The following is a 19,280-nucleotide window of genomic DNA, read 5'->3' as shown; positions in this document are numbered from 1 at the left end:
TTGCTAAGGTATTCAATGATAAACTTGTAGAAAGGTTGGGCAAATTTATTTTTCATAATATATTAATGTCTCAAAAAAAAAACTTCGAATAAGAAAAGATGGATTGCTTATCTGCTTCTAGCAGGCTGAAATACTATACATTACCTTAAAATTTTGTTTGCACTATTTGATAAAAATTAAAATTTTTTTTAAAGACCAGTGTCTCCCCTCAACGAGGTTTGACTGTATCGAGGTTTATATGTACACTCAGACCTCGGCATAACGAACACGGATATAACGAATCATCGGTTATAATGAAGCAAATGAATAATAGCCTTGGTAATAGATACAGTGGTTTGAATATACGCTTATAATGAATTTTCGGATATAATGAAGTTACTTTTGTGTCAAATGCAACTTTGTTATAATGAGGTTCAAGTGTATATAGTGCAGTGAGAAAAGGTACCCGTGATATACCTGTGCTAGGCTGGTTGTGTTAGTGCTGACTGAAGTGCGATAGGCTGCTTAGATTTAAAGCAAATGAAAGGCATTTAAAAATGTTAAAGGACCCCTGACACCAAAATTGAAACCTCGAGATGCTTTTGTTGTTTGACTTTCCTGTATACGGGGATACATCTGACTGATTATTAGTGACGAACGTTGCCTTTAAGATATCTTAATTTGGTTTTAAAAGTAAGCGTGAGTGCTCATATGAGTTGGCTGCACCTCGCGACATCCTGGTATGACGTAGATAGAGGCCCCGTGTGACGTTCCACGAGTAAAGCAAGTGTTGTGGACGTCACGGAAGGTTTGCGGGGTGCACGTGCACAATACCACGACTGGCACCCGTTCCGCACCCCTCTCGCTTTGTTATCGGGCTGCTCTGGAGGTAGTTTTCGTGAGGGGACACGCGCTTAACAGGTTTAACCCATACCGAGGCACCCACATACTTTCAATCTCTACCGCTTTGAAACCGCGCTTTCAACGTCACCACAGCTTGAGTGCACGTGGTCTCTGACGCTCCCCCGCATGGAGCGCTAGTTTCTTGTGGTTTTTAGGCGGGCGTTTTGAAATGACGCTAAAATGGTCACAATTAACTACGCTAGAATTAGTTATACGATACGCTAGAGCATTTACGATTTAACTTAGGGATTACCAGACACAAAGCTACAAATTACAGTAAAAAAATCACCAACAAAAATTTTGCTGTCAGGGGCCCTTTAAAGTGAAAGATGTGCAAACTCCAAACTAGACAACTGAAGGTTGCTTTGAATTTACGAGTTTGTTCGATTACTTCTTGCTGCTACATTGCAATGTTTTTCATGGTCACTGGCACATTGAGCGAGAAATGGTCTGTGTCATTCCGCAGTTCCCAACGCTTCAACCAGACCAGCTGCAGTCTGAATACCCAGTTCACCCGGCAACACCCGTGCCGACACCTCAGTCACCTCCGGCAGCCATGATGCCCCCTGCAAGCCAGATGGGGCCACCTCCGACACCGCAGATGATGGCTCCACACACGCCACAGGTATAGTAGCGTGTTGCATTGGTGTACTAACACCCCATGTCATCTCGATGTGGTTTAGTCTTAGGTGGGAAGTGAAATGGGTTATATATTCGAGATGTTACTGTGTTTAATGATCACTGTGCACATACTGTGAAAGCGCTTGTGTGCTGGTTTGCTCTGCTGCAAAGCTCTAGTCCTTGTCTCAGTTTTTTTTTTTCTTTTTCTCATGGAGTCAGTTCCATATTTGCTCAAATCCATTGTATTTTCTTTTCCTCCTTTATCACTGGAAAAACTAGAGATTACCTGTTACCAGTGATGGAAGTGCTGCTCCAATTGCTCCAAACTGCTCCAAAAGAGAAATGCTGCTCCATGCTGCTCCAAACTGTAATTTTTGTTAGTAACTGCTCCAGACCTGCTCCGAAATCGCACTGGTAAACTGAAGACAATGAACTTTAAGGACATGATCATCCAGCGAGCCTAAATGTAACAAAAAACAAGCTGTCTACTAAAATTCTATGTTTTGCAGACATTTTTCTTGGCAATGAAGAGAAGGCTGCAGAGCCAAACTATGCGTGTGCTACCACTGAAGAAAAATGGCCCACAATTGCGTCCTTGTTTTCTGCGTGAGAATTAAGCAAAACAACATTGCTCTATTTTCTGTGGGACACTGTTTGAAAAGAGGCGCAGCACGCACCAAGGAGATATAAAATTTATATTTGTTTTACTATATGCAGTGTCATTTCACCTTTTTACACGTGTGAAAACGTCGCAACTTTTACGTGCTCCTCACAGTCAAAATGGTGCCTTCCGTCTTCAGGTGAGCGCTCGTCGCCCTCCAGCTTTTCCGATGACTCGCCGAAGGAACTTGTGACAAATTTCACTAGCAAATGGCTGTCTAAGCGGACGAAGCGAATAGTATGCAATGTTGTTATTCGACCATGGCCGCTCGAATAATCCAACAGCCGTCAAAAGAGGTACGGAAGGTTCACAAACTGAAACTAAATTCGAAACGCGCGCCAAACCGGACTACTTCGAGAAGCAGTAATGTGCAGTAGCTCAGCCCTCGTAGCCTTTTTTTCATTGCCAAGAAAAGTTGTCCGCGAGTATAGTATGTATAGTATGCTAGTATGGAGTTTCTATACTAGCTCGATACTAGCATATCGACAGTACCACAAGTAGTGGCATTGTTGACATGTCTCCAGTTTAGCTGTATGTAGCTGTACATGACAGGCAGACTATTTTGGTAAAATGTGTGTGATACTAGTCTGATATCTTACTGATTACTAACTGCAGGTGGGAGGACTGTGACATGTGACTGATAACACTTATCACTTTGTCATTTCCGACCTCATTTTTGCCACAAGAAATGGCAAAGCTATTTTTTCAACCTATCCAAACTTGGTTTCTTGTTCCTTTTTTCTTTTTTTTGGAATTTCAAATTCAGGCTGTTTTGGTGAAATATGAAAATAACAGATTTCTTTGCTCTTGTTACCGATTATAAACTGCTCTATGTGATTCTAGTTTCTTTTATAATTTGAGGCTCAACTTTATCGGTTTTATATCAATTTTGTCACAAGTACCCAATATTTTAAATTATAGAGCTCATCTTACTTAGTGTTCAGTGACCACCCATCTGCTTAATTATTTGTTTGTTGCAATTTGCAGTGATAATTGTATGTGCAATATCTTTAATAATAAGTAATAATACTTATGAGATGCTTAAATAATGCTTTAGACTCGAGGAGTTGTTTGGAATATTCTGCCGTCTGCTCCGAAAATGTCAATAGCTGCTCCAAACTAGCATTTTTTCTGCTCCAGAGTGTGCTCCAAAAAGCAAAATGTCGCTTCCATCACTGCCTGTAACGAGCTGTTGTTATTCACAAGAAAAAAAACTTTCTGCGACCCATGCATGACTGTGGGTTGAATGAGCTGGTATTGCGAAACGAAAATAGCTTGTTGCATCACAGATTTCACTGAATTGAGGTTTTTGACTGTACAGCAAAATCTCCTTAATTCGAATTTCACGGGACCAGAAAAAATGTCTGAATTAGCTGATTGTCGAATCATGAAAAGTATCAAGAAAACAGTGAACGAATGTCTGTAACATGAATAGTACACCTTTATTTTCTCCATGGATACGTAAATCGTCTACTTTGCATAAGGGCAGTGTAAAAGCCTCAGTTTTCATCATTCGCGACTTTGTTCACTATGCGACCGCGGCCAAGTCCCGCGTTCAAGGCAGTGGTAAGCGCACATATGCATAAAGCCAGTGAAGTGTTCTAGCTTTCCTGTCATTTCTGTATTGTTCGTGCTGATGACGATGGCAATGTGGGCTGCGCTGCCTTGTTTCGGTTTTCCGAGAGAGCCATTTTCGCTCTTTTGTGACGCTTCATGCTTGGTGCACCTCGAGGATCGTCCGAATTAACTGGGTTGCGGCCATATTTGATCGAATTAAGGAGAGTTAGATGCCATTAAACAATGCGTATGATTGCCGGGACCAGGGAAGAAATCTGAATGAACCGATTTTCCGAATTAACAAGGGCCGAATTAACGAGCATTTTTGCTGTACCTTCCGCTCTCCCAGATGCAGCATCAGCAGGCAGCTCAGGAGGAGAGTCCAAGCATGGACCACCCCCTAGCACCGCCATCCGAGTTTGACGCCCTGGTGGCGTCGGGTTCCGCATTGCACGGCTTCGGGGCACCCATGGAGTCGACGTCGACCGAGCAGCATCACTTAGAAGAGCCAGAGCCCCAGTCAGAGCCGCAGCCAGAGCCTCACACGTCAGCCGAAGAGCAGCAGCAGCAACAGCAGCAGCAGGACCAGTTGGCCCAGCTGGACGACGACGATGAGGACTATGGGCCTCCCGCGTCTGTCGGACCAGTGAGTACAGATGATTGAGCTTCTGTCTGTATAGACAGCGTCTGTGTAGTATAGTATGGCAAGGAGGCGGGAAAGGGAAGTGAGGGCCATCAGTGATAGTGAGTTTCATGTGTCTCAGTACACCTTGTTTGCAGGTAACACTGTTACTGGCACCGCCTAGGCACAAGCCAAAGTGAGCAATGGCATGCAGTTTGCAGATGCTTACGTGTAACATAGTGGCTCACCGTTGCGACAGTGTGAAACATGCGTCTTTATCAGCCATGATTCAACAAAGAAACAAGAGATCTGTGAAGCTTTTGAAGTAGGCAAGCACTGCCAGCAGCATCAGTGCCCATGTTTCCATGTAGCAAAAGTCTGTATACATACATTGGTAATTTCGCGAGACGGGCTTTTATTTATATTTTCCCCTTTGCTGTTTTTCTATGTGGCTATCGTGGGTAAGAAGGGTGGGAGCAGATAGGCGGTGCTGTGCTTTCGAACAGCAGTAAGGTGCTGATGCTTGATAGCAGGAAAGATGGCACCACCCTGTGGGCTTCGGTGTTTTTGAGGAGTTTTGAGCTCCTTTCTTTTCGTGCACAGTGCATGCTGACTATTTTTGGGAGCAAAGTGCAGATTCAGCTAAGTCGTTTCAATACAACACAGATTAGGCATTAGAGGTGCCAAAGCGTTTCCAAAACAAAATTTTACCCATTTCTTTACTAATGGCGTTTTTCACTGGTTGATCCGGAGCAGGATTTCTTGCTCCGTGGCGGGGAATCTATTTCGCTTGTCAGTCTGGAGCGGGAATGCGCGTTCTGCTGGCCGTTTCAGAGGAACTTGCTCCACCCCGGATTGGGCTCATTTGCCTCACCACCAAGTCATGGATTGGGGTGGAAATAGGACAAGCAGTGTGCGTTACGTCCATCATTCTGCGACCAACCTTGGTCGCACTTTTCAGCGGCGACCAAGGTTGCCGTGGAAAGCGGAAACTGGAATAGTTTTCAGAACCGGTTAACGTGACGCGTGCATAAATTACTTCCGGCGTAATCTCACGCAGAGCATTGCCATGTTCCACTGCCAGATTTGGCTTGGTGCAATCCGGGTGCTCGCTGCAGGATTTTGGCGGCCACTCCAAATCTCCCAGTGAAAAATGCCATGAGGGTAACTGTTGTGTACGGGAGCAGTTTCCCTTGGGAAATTTTGCCACTGTATTTTTGTTCTGTTTTATTTTTACTCGAAAACACTACAGCAAGCTGTTTTGTCCTCTTGCTAACGTCCATGCCAGCTCGTGCTGTCAGTGCTTGCCGTGTGAGCCCAGGAAATTCCAGAGTTGACACGATGTGTTTGCCCTCTTTCTCCTGCAGGCCGAGGAGCAGCTGGCCGATGAGACGTACGAGCAATTTGAGGAGCGGATACTGAACAAGCGCACCGTGCACATGCTGCACATGATCCGATCACCCCTCGAGGCGGGCCGCCAGGTGCGCTTTAGCGACATTGCACGAGGCAGCAATCGCAAACAGGTACGTTGTCCCGTCCCAGAGCTGCGCTCTGCGGCATTCATTGCTTGCAGTCTTAACCCCGTTGTGCAAATGAGCACAAGCAGGCACTCTGAAAACATGCCGAAGTCCTGCTAACGTGCCTTAGTCAGTAGAGTTGAACTATATCGAACTTGAAATAGATACCCAAATGGTTCGATATTCCGAAAATTACAATATAACATACAGTCGAACCCACTTATAACGATCCCAGATATAACGATCTGTCGGTTATAACGACCATATTTCGGTGCACTTACGATTTTCCTATGCTATACCCATTGAAATTGCGTCCACATATAGCGAACATTTTTCAAAGCCTCCTACTTTTACAACGAACACTTCAGACACGGTCGCTGTAAAAATATGGCGTATACGAAGCGAAAAAAGTTAAGGTAGGCCTTCTAAAGCATGAGAGGCACACGCTCGCGCGTGCCCCGGTCCAGTTTACTTGTGACAAAGATACCCGAGATCGGCGAGCACCGCACACGCTGCTTTCGGACGCTACGAATGAGGTCGCTTGCTTTCCGGTCGTTTCTTCAGTGGCAGAATGGCAGTGGGGAATAAAAAAAAAAGGAATGAAAGAAACAAGGAAAAATGGTAGGCAGCATGAAGCCCTGCAGTCAGCTTTCGCACGGCAACCTTTCCTGGCGCCGTTCTCTGCAGCTACAGTCGAATCCCGCTATAACGAATACCGCTACAACGAAATTTCTGCCACAACAAATAATTTTCGATTCCCCGTCAGCCGCCTATAGAAAACAATGCAAAAAATGTCTCATCACAACGAATATTTTTTCTGGGTATTTCCGCTTGAACGAAGTTTTCATGAGTGCCGCCACATAAGGAAAAGGAGCTTGCCTAGGATTGCCGCGAAATTCCGCTAGAAACTCGACCATTTCTCGTTGCCAGAGCCGTGCGGCCGCGTCGCAAGACCCATGTCTTCATCAGAGACGTGCTTTCTGCCACCACACGCACATCCCGGTAAATTATTCGCCATTGAGATGCTTGGCGACAAATCGTCCATACGCCATGATGCTGCTGGCGGGTTTGATGTGCATGCGGGCCACGAAAGAATCGCTCTTCAAGAACTCCCACTATTGTTTTGACGTGGCACTCAAAACAAAACTACTGCTCGTCGTCACAAGCCCTGCGATCGTGAATGACATCCACGGCATTTTGAAGGCACACGCGCAGCCAGCGTGCACCTAGTCCAAGCGTAACTACATTCTGCCGCAAACGCTGCGAACACAAATGCGGTCGTGTCGACGCAATCATGGGCGACCACGAAAGTACGCATGCATCCAACGTATGCGCACTGACTCAAAGCAATCCTGCGGTCAAAACCGCGGTAGATGTGATCACAGATGGCAACTACACAGTTCTGAAGGCACGCGCACGGCCAGCGCGCACAGATTGAAAACGGAACTACCGTTTGCCGCAACTGCTCCGCAGAAAACCGCGGTCGCTATCGTCGCGATCATCAATAGTGAATACGCTCAAGTACGCAGCTAACACATCGGAAGAAAGATTAAAGGCAATAAAGTCGTAAAACGGCACGAAGCGTTTCGGCCTTCTTTTTCTCGCTTATGACTGTGGTAGTGCGGAGCTTCGGCACTTCGTTTTCAGTTAGCCTCTAGCGAACTTTGGCACGCTCCTTCACGGCGTTACGCGCTCGGCACGCTTCGAGGGTAGCCTGCATATATATTATTTGCTCGTGTATATCCCATGTGTATAACTTACATATTGACGCAAAGCCGCCTTCCTTGTATTACCGTGAAGCCAACTTGTGCACCGAAATTCGCGTATAACCCGCACCCCGAGTATAGTGCTAAATTTTCTGTATATTTTGTGCGTGTTCTACACGAGAAAATACATTCACTCGGTGTGCAGCCAAGTACGTCCAAGTTAGCGAGAGTTAAATGCAAAGGACAATGCATGCGCTTGCCGGGACCAAAGGACGAGTCAAGATCATCAGATCGTCCTGACTTTCGCTGCAACGAAATTCCACGACAACGAACTTTTTCGCGCGTCCCGTCAATTTCGTTGTAGCGGGATTTGACTGTACGACCGCCTGCGATGACGTATGCCTTGGAACGCAAGAAGCCATAAAATGCAATAAGCGATGACCGCGATAACTTTTCGGCGCTTATATGTTCACTGCGTCCACGTCACAATGTGCCGCAAAATGTCTTTCATCTTTTCGGCAAGTGCAGAGACCGGCCGATCAATAGGGAGCTTTCGAATAGTGTACGCTAAGTTAGCGTTTGCGGCCCGCTATTTCCATCACTTAACGTGAGCCTGCAAGCTGTTAGGTACGACAGATGCGCAGTTGCACGAAAAGCGAACGCAAAGCTTTGCGTACGCTATTCGAAAACTGCCTAATGATTACGACTTCCACGCGATTGCGGCGATTCCTTCACGGATAAGCATCAGAAGAGAGCAAAGCCGATGTGGCGGCCGGCGATGAACGTACCATTACGATTTATCGCCGACAACCTTATCACAGTCATCTGCAGCTATCGGCTCGGCTGCACGTGGGGCGTAAACTGTTCGGGGTGACAGCGGTACAAGCAGTACAAGCGTGCGATGCCATTGCCGTTCGAAACTTCGCCGCTGCGCCGTGCGAGATAAAGTGCGCGTCGCTTCGTGTAAACGAAACTAGGTCGCTGGTTTGAGCGACACGGGCACTGAGAAAGAAATGTTGATGCACTTACAGCGAGCGTATACAGCGTGTTTAATTAGGCGGCAACCCAAGCGCGCCGCGCCTGTCGTGCAGGGCCGTCAAAGCATCGCGGAGACGTAGAGTGCGCGTTGCTTGCAAATTGCTTGTCTTCGCCACGTTGAACGAACAGGCCGCTCGCCGCACCCATGCACGGTCCGAAGTGAAGCGGCCACAAAGAGCGTACAAATGCAAGCGGCCGGGCAGTGATGGCGTGAGCCGAGTAGGCGACGCGCTGCACGCAACTAGCCAGGGATAATCGGCTTCATGTAGCGGTGCCGCGGTTGATAGAAACGGTGTCGGTTCACTGCAAAGGTGGTTTAATTCACTCGTGCACGCAGCGGGCCTCGCTTCACAACGCGAAAAGTCCTAACTTCTCACCGGAGGAGCTGTTAGCACTTTTCAATAAAAATGCGCAGAGAAAAAAAGCGGCTTGGTCGCTAAATGCATGTTTTTAAGGGCGAGTCCATTTACAACGAACGACTGATATAACGACCAGTTTTCGCGGCACTTTCAAGTTCGTTATAAACGGGTTAGACTGTATGCTTACCTGAAGCTTATCACAGACCTGCCAAGTCTTCCGGATTACCCGTACAATGTACGAATTTTGACCCCTTTGTACGGTTGTACGGTTGACGCAAAAATCTTCCGGGAAGCGTGCAAAAACGTAGTTTTGCGGAAATTTTTAGCCGTTTTTAGCAGAAAATTTACTGTTGGTCTGGCAACTTTGGTGAGACTAATCAAAACCAACTGCCATCGCCATCACTCAGTTGATCGAGCTTGCGATGTTCGCCATGTTGTGCTTTGTTAGCGGTTGAGTTGGCGTGCTTCGGAGCAGTGGTGTTGGTGTCTTGGTTTGCTGTCAGCCATGGCTCTTAGTAAAGAGCGGGAGCGAAAACAGTACTTACAGGTGTTTTTGAAGCAGTACACATCCGAATTCCCCTGCATCGTGGAATCGAGGAAGGGCAAGCATTTTGCGTTCTGCGCGGTGTGTGGCTGCGACATCAGCGTTTCTCACGGAGGCAAAACCGACGTTGTCGCTCACGTTTCATCCAAGAAACACGTAAGTCACGTGCAATGCCAAGAAAAGCAGCAGCAGCTGGGACAGTTTTTTTTCAAAGCGGAACTCTGATAGTGACGTGATCCGAGCGGAATGTCTCTTCACTGGGTTTCTGCTGGAACATAACCTTCCATTGACCGTCTCTGACCACGTGGGTCCCCTGCTACGAAAGATGTTCCCTACTTCGGATGTCGCAAAGCGGTACGGCTGTGCGAGAACCAAGACAAGTGCAATTGTTGGCGAGATGGCAAACCATACTCAGGAGCGCATAGTGAGTTCCTTGAAGCAAAAAGTTTTCTCGGTTGCCATCGACGGCAGTAAGGTGCGCTTTTTGTTCAAAAAAATTTTAAAAAATGCCCCCCCCGGGCAGGGTCTTCCTAATTCTGTGTCCCAGTACTTGGCAGGTCTGTTATCAAAAAGTTTCGCGCACTTTGGGAAGTCTTGTGAGATTGTGAAGAGCGTAAACTTACCAATATCTTTCTTCAAGGCCGTATTGGTTTTGTAAAAGTCAAATTATTATGCAATCTTGAAACCCTATCTTCCTGTGGAATATGCGAATCAGACCGAGAGACCTTCTGTATTTTTGAAGCAGTGTGGCAGTCTTCCTTCAGATAACGTATGTCACAGGTTGTGTGCTGCACCGCACGGCAGTTCTTTATGCTTACTTTATGCACAGCATTACTGTAAAACTCCGCCGATCTCCGGTCTGTCAATGATCAGATATATGCCTAGCTGTAGCGACAAAAAATCGGCGCGCAGTGTGCTTGGTGTTGCATTTTGGGACGCTGACGGGCGAAATTGCTTGCCGCTGCCACCACTTCTCCGAGCGATCGCTGCGTGGTGAGCTTGGGCAGGGAGGGGGGGTTGCTGCCGATGTGCAAAAATTCCCATCCGCGGTTCTGAGGAGCCAGCAGGCGATGCGATTCGTTGCTTGCGACGAAGGACATGCGGCTTCTTCGCTTTCGCATGTCTGCTAGCGCGACGTTCTTGCCCGCAAAGTTCGGGTTTGTCTCGTACATAGGCACCGTGAGCGGAGTTGGGCTAAGCCACGCCATCGAGTAGAAAAGTCGGTTGCGATGTGCGTGGCCGCAGTGCTCGATGTTTCAAAGTATGTCATGCTCGATTGCGAGTACAAAGAGTTGTCCTGCGGTGGTCTTCGTCATAAGCTCCGAAGTGCCGATAAGAAGAACCTCTAACAGCGGGTCACACAAGTCAGCGCTATTGCAGTCGCACGTCTGCGATCTTCTACGCGCGTCTGCAATATTCGCGACGAGTGCGGCGTGCTATCGTAATCTGATGACTGAGCTTCCGCTTGCAGCTGCCAAACTAAAACGTTCTAAATTATCGTCGACCCATGAACACAGAACGAGTACGAACGACTCACTAAGTAGCGCAATTTTCGACAGCCACGATCTCGCGACGCACAAGCAGCAACAAAGATCCCGAAGCGAGCATCACACCAGAAGCAGCCAGTCGGAGGCCTTGAATTGAACTTCAAATATGTGCTTTTTGTACGCTTGTTACTGAATGGAGGAGCTAGCTGAAATGGTGAACTTGAACACGGACAAATGATCTTTACGAGCTATAATTGCCAAGCTATAATTTTGATAAACGCTGTTTTTTTTTGCTATTTTAGTTCATGACAAATATGCTCATTTTTCTTTATAATATGTGATATATACTATTCGAATTTGATTTGAAATTGTTCGACCTAATCACGATTTGCTTCTAACCTAATATTTACTGTTCACACAAGCCTTCAAATAATAATAATAATAAACCACCTGCAGCCTAAGCATAGGAGAGGGGAATCCTCACTGCTGACTTTTCAGCACCTCTCCTTGTCTACTTCAGATATATCTGAGGTAAACAGTATGCTTAAGGATGGGAGACATAGGAAATAACAGGGTGTTGTGTAAATTTGATATCATTGACTGCTTCACATTTGTCAGCTTTGGGATATAATTGCATGGTAATGACAATTTCCCTTTCACCGTTGAGCATTGCAGTGCACTGGTGATGCTTCCAGATGCTCGCGACACCAAACTATAGCCACAGATGCACTGCGTTGTTGTTGCAGGTTGCGCAGAAGTTCTACACCTTCCTGGTGCTGAAGAAGCAGCAGGCCGTCGAGCTGCGGCAAGAGAGCGCCTTTGCCGAGCTCTACATCGAGAAAGGACCCAAGTTCGAGCAGTCGTTGCTCTAGCCCACCAGCCCCCACCACGGCCATCTCTTCTCGCTCCCTTCCCACCATCCGCCACCGAGACAGCATCTCCTCCCCCTCCTCCACTCCACTGAACACCACTGTTATCACCAATACGCACCCTGTTTCTAAACGAGCACTCAAGGACACGCCGATGCTGCCTCGTGTAAATGTCCCCACTCCCCCTACTTCGCTTCGTTCGCGGTTCTTGTGTAGTCGTCACCACCGTCATGTGCGCGAAACAACGCCAGTGCAACCACCCATGGACGTGGACACTTCCTCCTGCCGCCTTCCTCGGCGAGGAAAAAAAAAAACGCACCAAGAGTTCGCGCACGGTCTGCTGCGGTGTCCCAGAGCGCGCGTGTAAGCGTTGGTCGGACCGAGAGCTCTCGACTCGGCATTGCGAGAGCACGCGCGATGTGCAACCTGGCAGAAACAAACCAACACCCAGGCAGGAAATTTTTATTTGGTCGGCACATGTCCGTCTTTTTTTTTTTTCCCCTCTTTTGTCTCTCGCGTTTGCCACCGGCAAAATTTTAAGTTTTCCGCAGAACTTTCATGTTTGTTTTGCGGAATGGTGTGAGTGGCGGGGCAAATAAGCCTGCGGTGAATAACCTGCAGTCTGTGTTAAAAAAAAAAAAAAGGCCTCGTCAACTGTTTTTTGCTTGGCGAGAGAAGTTTCAGTCAAGTTGTTCGTTGCGGAGATGTCAACACGTGGACTTCTGACGACGGTGGCTTTGCATTCTTGTTGGAGGTGAATGATCGGGTTTTTTTCTTTCCACTTTCCTCTGCCTTGCATGAACACGTGTGTGTGTCATTGTCCGATAAAAGCGCAGCAACTTGTTTCGCACTACTTTCCTCTAGCAATTGGCGTTTGTTGCGGCCTCCCTTGCTAGCGTTTAAAAAGCATTGCCGCCTTTGCCGGTGGACATTGGTGTGCATCTGCAAATTCTTTGAGCAGACAAGTAGCTCGAGAGAAAAAAGAGGGATATTTTCTGCGATTGCATGCCGCACGGCTTTTGCTTGCCCGAGGCTTCGAGAGGGTATGTCACACTTATGCGGCGTTCTGGCACACATTAGCAGGCTTTGACGGGGGGCAAAAGAAAAGATAGGTGAGAAAAATGTGGGGCCATTTACCAATCAAAGCATTTTCTCTTTCACATCTCCTCTGTAAACCCGGCCTATCGACACTAAATCACCACCAGACTATACTTTCACTCACTCATTTGCTGTATGTGACTTGCAAATTTTAAGTTGAGAGGGGAAAGGGTCTTGTAAAAATCAGACATTTGCATCGATGTCTTCGTTTGTTTGCTTGTTGCGTTTGGTTCTTGCCGCTGCACACTTCTGCATCGTCTCAGCACGTCACTTCCCCTTCATGGCCCCAGAATGTGTGCTGTCTGCAAGACTGCTGGCCTGATCGATGAATGACCTCAGATTCCTAGTGTGTTCCTGTGCGGTTCTCTGGTTTTATGTGGTCGTCACTCGGGGTTTTGTAAGCCAGTCACAAGGCAGTATAGACTCACTGTGCTTCTTAGCTAGACAGCTTGTTAACGATATCCCTGTATTACAGTTGCCATAGTTGCCATCCCTCACGCTTCCTCTGAAGGTTTCATTACACAAGTTAACGTATACGAGGGAGGAAATACACGATTAAAGAAAAGGCCAAAGAAAAACTGACTTGTGTAGCGCAGCCCTCGCTCTGACACTGAAAGCCATCAAGTACAAGCTAAAACTAAAGCTTGCTGGTGGATGTGGCAGCGGCAGTAACTGATTAGCTTGAGCACTTGTATGGGCTGGCTGATGGTAGTGGTAACACTGCCCTAAAACTCTGCCATCAGTGGTGGTCTGACTGTGCCAGTCCCACCCAAATTCGACTGCCTTGCCTTTTCTGCAACAACCAACCTCTACGTATGCTAGGGTCCTTCTTGGGAGGGAACAGAAAGGCAGAGAAGCCAGGTTATTGCTATTTCTGTCTTTCCAGTTTACAATCTCGAGGGCAAATCTGGCATTCTAAGTTTACAGGGCTCAATTGTGAAATCTCCGCGTTTCTCTTTGAAGCTGCCACAGCGTCTGGGAATGCTCGCAGCATGTCGAAAAGTAGCATTTTGGATCACTTGAGGGATTCAAGATTGAAGCTTTCATGGCTGCAAGTTCTGTCTTTAGATTTTCCTTTTTTTTTTTTTGCCTCTCATTAATGCTTCGCTGACTGAAGGCATTGTTAAAGTCAGCTGTTCTGCCTCTAGGAACACAAATTGATATGATACCGTTGCACTCGAGGTGCATTTCTTCAGTGTGAGGAGTTGTACTTCATGATGTGGTGGAGCTCTTGGACCAGCACTGATGTGCGACTGATCCACGACTGATCTGTCAACTACGGCTAGCCTGCTTTCAGCATTCTCTTTCATGTCTCTACCGTCGGTATTTTCGCGGTATTTGAATTGTCTAATTGAAAACCCTTTCTTTTACTCGATCGTGCTGTTTATAGGTTTGAATCGTGAGTTGTCCCCCCTGCTTAGTGCAACTTCGGTTTTTCTTTAAGGTTCTGCCACTAACGGCCATTTTAAACCAAAATGAAAGTGCTTTTGCTCCACACTTTGTTTTCTAAGTGCTTCGCTATGACATCCCCATAAAACAAAGCAACTATATATTTGGTCTAGTCGCAAGCATGCGTTTTTACGTCTTTATATGCACGGATATTTTTGTTCCGAGATTTTGTATAAGACAACACAAATGGTTGCCTGTGTAAATTGTGCCGAGTTGTCACCTGCATTTGTTTTTGTCTTCAAATTTATTCTGCACGAGACTATGCAAGCTAAGTTTAAATCGAATCTTTTCCATCATGACTTCAGCGCCACTAGGGTGAGCCCTCAAGTTATATAAAAGCGACTCGCCAAAGTTTGCAAAAGTGCGAGGAGTCTCAATTGCGCAACCGACGGAAATAAAAAAAAAAATGAGAAGGGCTGTTTGTTACGCTTTACGCTGGTCTGCATCGTCTTTTAAACGTCGCATCGGGAGGGATACTTTTTATGGCCACGCTTTTTCACCTATGCCTCTTGTACATTGCAAAACATCTACAACGCATGTAAATGTGCGGGTTGATAATGATGCGAGACTGTTATCGTCTTTTAACGCGCGTGACATCTCATGCGCAGAGCTTGCCAGGTTGGAATGTTTGGGCATCGACGTAATGTGTGAGTCCGGCACTTTCTTGAAAGGATGTGAGAGGCCACGTCGTTGTGGGGGATCGTGTGATGCCACTGTTGGCTGCAGAGCGTGTTGATAATTGACGAAAGTTTTCGTGCCCCTGTATAAGCGTCACAAAATTGGAGAACTGTAGAACCTTCAGTTGTGTTGGAGATGGTCATAACACCTTCAGTTCTTGAAAAAAATGAGATGAAAATAGCGGGTGCACGTATATCCACCGACGCCCGGTAAAAACGCCGAGTATCATTATTGTTCATCTCGTCTGTCGAGAGTTTACTGGAATGCCTAGCACTCGTGTATTGAACCAGCAGTTCATTATATCTAAGGTTCTAATTTAATTGGTCGAATGCTGGCTTACCGAAGTATCAGCAACGTACTGCTGCTGCTTGAGCTGAAAACAGGGAGCACCACATCAGTTATTTGCAATGGACAGACTGGTCTATGGCTGTTGGAAAAGTTTTTCCATATTTCTCGTGTTTGCTTTTGTAGTCACGTGTACGTTGCCACTGTAGCAGTCACTTGTCCTGTTTGGGGCATTACGACAACTCCGGCTTTGTTGTAGCTTTCTGTTTTGTCGATCATGGTTTCTGGCACGATTTATTTTACTTTCGGGTGTATGTGGCTTGAACGAGCGTCATTGTGTGGTCACCTCGTGCTGATCTGACGGGTTATGGTTGCGATACATAATATCAAGGTGATCGAGGCGTAAGGAGGGCTGTGTGTATGTGCGTGCCTGGTTTTTGTTGCATTTCTATGTGTACGAAAACTTTTTCGAGGTGTTCATTCTTGCAATCTCTGTCCCGAAGCAACTGTGCTCTCTTCGTAATTGCATGGGAGATTTAGCGGAGATTGAATCTGTCGTGTTTAGAATTTGCTGATCGAGGTTTTCTTTATTGAACTGTCTAAACCACGTCTCTTGCTGCGTTGATTTGCAGTGAACTTGTGCAGTGCATTGATAGCAACTGTTCCTCTCCTTTCTTTTTGCAACAGTAGAGTGTTGGGTGTGAACACTTTATAGGAAGCAGGAAAAATGTCTGCGGTATATTCGACGCATTTGTAGATTGACACAATTTGCCAATGCGCCTTCTATGTTTTCTGTAGTTAGGCTTAGAAAAGCTTCCTCCCGTTGCCATATCTTTTTCAGTCCGTGCTTGAGGTCATGCGTTCCGTGTGTGTTCTGAAACATGTAGTCTGAGTTGTCTATGTGCAAACACTTTCCTTATTTTATATTGGAGTACATTACACGAATTCCGAGTTGCATGCTGTGTGCACTTAAGCTTTGGTGTGCTATGTTTTGCAAATTTGCAAAAAAAAACAACATTGTGGCAAAGGGGGTATGGGCCATCACTGCATGTGCGCTTTTGACTGTTGGCAGATTGTTTTAGTCTATCATCGGACCCAGTCAAGAGGGTACAAAATGAGTGCAGCACGGGGTTGTGGTTTGAGGAAACCTGTAACATGGCTTGGAAGAGGTGATAACCAATTTCTCTGTCATAAGCAACTGTTTCCAGTTGGAAAAAAAAAAAGTCTGTTAAAAACTTCTTTTTTATGACATTATTTGAAGCCGTAGCAAAGACGCGTGTGGTGCTTTCTTCTTTGTATCGTTAGTTGGGTGATGCCGGGAAGGTGTTGTCACATATGCGCTCCAAGAAGGGGTGTGTTCGTAGCTCCGCAGAGCACTTGGCGCGTGACGAGACATTCTCAGTACTCTGGAAAGGTGCGCTCGCTTTTGTGTGCGTTTTTTTTTTTCAATTAAAACGTTACGCTATGTGTTTACGTGCCGCCAAAACTCGCGAGTATTGATGTATCAAGGCTTGAAGCTGCGAGAAGAAAGACTCGCCGTGGAGTATAGGTGGGAGGGTCGTTTTATGAGAGACACTCGTTACTCATTGTGACAGCGGGCATTGGCTGTCAGGTGTACATTTCAGCAAGTGGCAGTGCGGGTTTATGCATGCCCGCCGTCGCTAATGAAGGCAGGATCAGTCCAGTGTAAATAATTCATAAAGCACACACACACACATGACAACAGATGTCAAAGAAGTGTTTGGTCGTGGCAATGTGCAACTCTCGGCTAATCTTGACGAGTTTGATTGGTGGGACGGGCTTATTTTGGAGAGGTAGGTTTCCAAAAAAAAAAGAAAGAAAGGCGATGGTGCTCTGCGTTAGTTTGCAACACCCGTGCTCTTTCCTCAGCCGAGACTCGCACATTGCCACAAAAAATGTACATGCGTCTTTCTTTTTGTTGTTGAAAAGCATAAGTTGTGTTGCCAACTTCAGCAAAGAAGAAAGAAGTTCTTGCATTCATTGTCTAAAAGAAAATATCAGATTAGTGTAATCATATTGTTTTCTTCTTTTTGTATGAAATAAAAGAAATATATTGTGAATATGCCATCCACACTTTTTGTACCGCTTGTGTGCTTTATTTGTGTGGTCTGTTCTCAAAGTGGAACATAAATCATGCTTTCGCGGTAGTGCAGATGTGCTTTTTTGAGGAAGTAAGAAGCCTTTGGGATGTTACCAGCAAAAAGTGTTACCGCTGTAGTTACCTGGAGCAGAAAAAAATATAGCCCTCTCACAGTGATATTTAAAAGTTTCAACAAAGTAAATTGTTAGCTACTGTCGAGCAAGTAAAATTATTTTTTCATCACTGTAACAACGTTAATTAAAATGTCACTAACACAAACAATGTATTTTATTTTGACCTAGATTCACGACAGTTATCAGTGCCTTTTTTTTGATAAATGTGCATACCATCATCCACCTATTTTTCTCTTTTTATTTTGTGTATAGAATGTTATTTGCGAGGCGCAAGCATAAAAGAACACACAATAAATACATTTTTACTAGTGAGTCAGGATGGCAGCTAGACATGTAAATGCCGTGGATATCGTAAGAAAAAAATATGAAGAAACAGCTTCATATTACTGCTACAGCTCCTTGTGGAAAACAATACATTGAATAATCATTGGCAGATATGGACAAGTAGGGAAAATTGACATTTTAGTGCTCCTGCAACAAGTGGCTTAATGGGGCTCCGCAACACATTTTTCAGCTGGGTGGAAAAACAATGCCAATCGGTAGTCAAGGCTCCTGAGAACACGCAAGCCAAACATTATTGGCCGCGAGATCGACCTATAGGTGGCAGCACCGTCGCCGTGTTAGTGTGGAGAGGCGGTCGGCGGCGCGTATACAAATGCACACAGCGGAGCTTCGTTGTGAGTTGTTTGATCCTATTGTCGGCGAATAAAATGCGTTTATTGCAGCTCACTGGTAATATATACACTCTTCCTTATTGAATCGATGCACGAAGATAATCCTATGTTACAATTACTAGTGAGAGACGTGCATTCTGCCGATGAAAGGGATGCTCGCCCTGGATGGCAGTCTGCGCTTACGCAGTATATGACGTTTTTAGATGCGAAGCAGCTTTTCCGTTGGCCTTTGTCCGTAGTTCCATTGGCGACCGTCCGCTTTCTAAAACCTACCATAGCCACCTGTAACATATTGAGCGCGCGCTCGCGCCAAGGAGAAGTCTTCTTCATCTTGTTCTTCGACCGCCTTGATGATGATACATGCAGAACGCGTGCTCGTGCCAAGGAGAAGTCTTCTTCGTCTTGTTCTTCGACTGTCTTGATGATGATACGTGCAGAGCACTTTAGGGACCCGGGCTGCCGTATGCTGTCCTAGCTTGGCGTAACGCAGACAAAACCACGTGTGTTGGCACGCGCTAGCGCGTTCGGGCCTGCGTAAGGGGCTGGGTAAGACGCTGTGGCCTCTCCCCCTTACACTCTTTCAGCAATCACGTGATGGCATCGGGGAACGAGATTCTGCAGACGCGCGATGAACCCGCGTGGCGTGCTCCAACAAGAGTTCGGGACGAGTAACAGCAACAGCAACTCCAGTGAATTCATGGTGTGCTCCACATGAAGGACATGTTAACATCGGGAAGGTGCCAGTGATGAACGGAACGTTAAGTCGACCCATGCGCTTCTTCGCATCCCCACATGGTTCCCTTTAGTGGGAGATGGTGAATTTTTTGTTTTCTCTGTACGTGTTTCGCTTGTGTTCAGTGTACTATACGCACTGCTGTAGCACGACTGAACTACTTGAGTGTTTACTTATTGTTCATTTGTATACCAGCCCATTTTCCTGTGCAATGAGTTCAATAGCACTGTTCACGTGAATACGCATACGCAGGTAAGAGCTTTCA

General features: G+C 46.2%; 2 protein-coding genes across 3 annotated transcripts in view; one reads left to right on the top strand and one right to left on the bottom strand.

The window, feature by feature from the left end:
- Positions 1 to 17,467, top strand: part of LOC119383110 (double-strand-break repair protein rad21 homolog A) — a 37,422-nt gene extending 19,955 nt beyond the window's left edge. For both annotated transcript variants that reach the window (XM_037651111.2, XM_037651110.2), the window contains exons 9-12: positions 1,349 to 1,507; positions 4,071 to 4,367; positions 5,711 to 5,866; positions 11,741 to 17,467. In XM_037651111.2, coding sequence (XP_037507039.1) covers positions 1,349 to 1,507; positions 4,071 to 4,367; positions 5,711 to 5,866; positions 11,741 to 11,866 — 738 coding nt within the window. In that variant the 3' untranslated portion in view covers positions 11,867 to 17,467. The remainder of the gene's footprint in view (positions 1 to 1,348; positions 1,508 to 4,070; positions 4,368 to 5,710; positions 5,867 to 11,740) is intronic.
- The window catches only part of LOC119383109 (pyrroline-5-carboxylate reductase 3), a 600,945-nt gene that overhangs the window by 571,038 nt on the left and 10,627 nt on the right, over positions 1 to 19,280 (bottom strand). The window lies entirely within an intron of this gene.

The sequence above is a fragment of the Rhipicephalus sanguineus genome, chromosome 2, assembly GCF_013339695.2.
Source record: "Rhipicephalus sanguineus isolate Rsan-2018 chromosome 2, BIME_Rsan_1.4, whole genome shotgun sequence".
Lineage (NCBI taxonomy): Eukaryota > Metazoa > Arthropoda > Arachnida > Ixodida > Ixodidae > Rhipicephalus > Rhipicephalus sanguineus.
The sequence above is the reverse complement of the archived record's forward strand: the minus strand, read 5'-3'. Positions and strand labels throughout refer to the sequence as shown.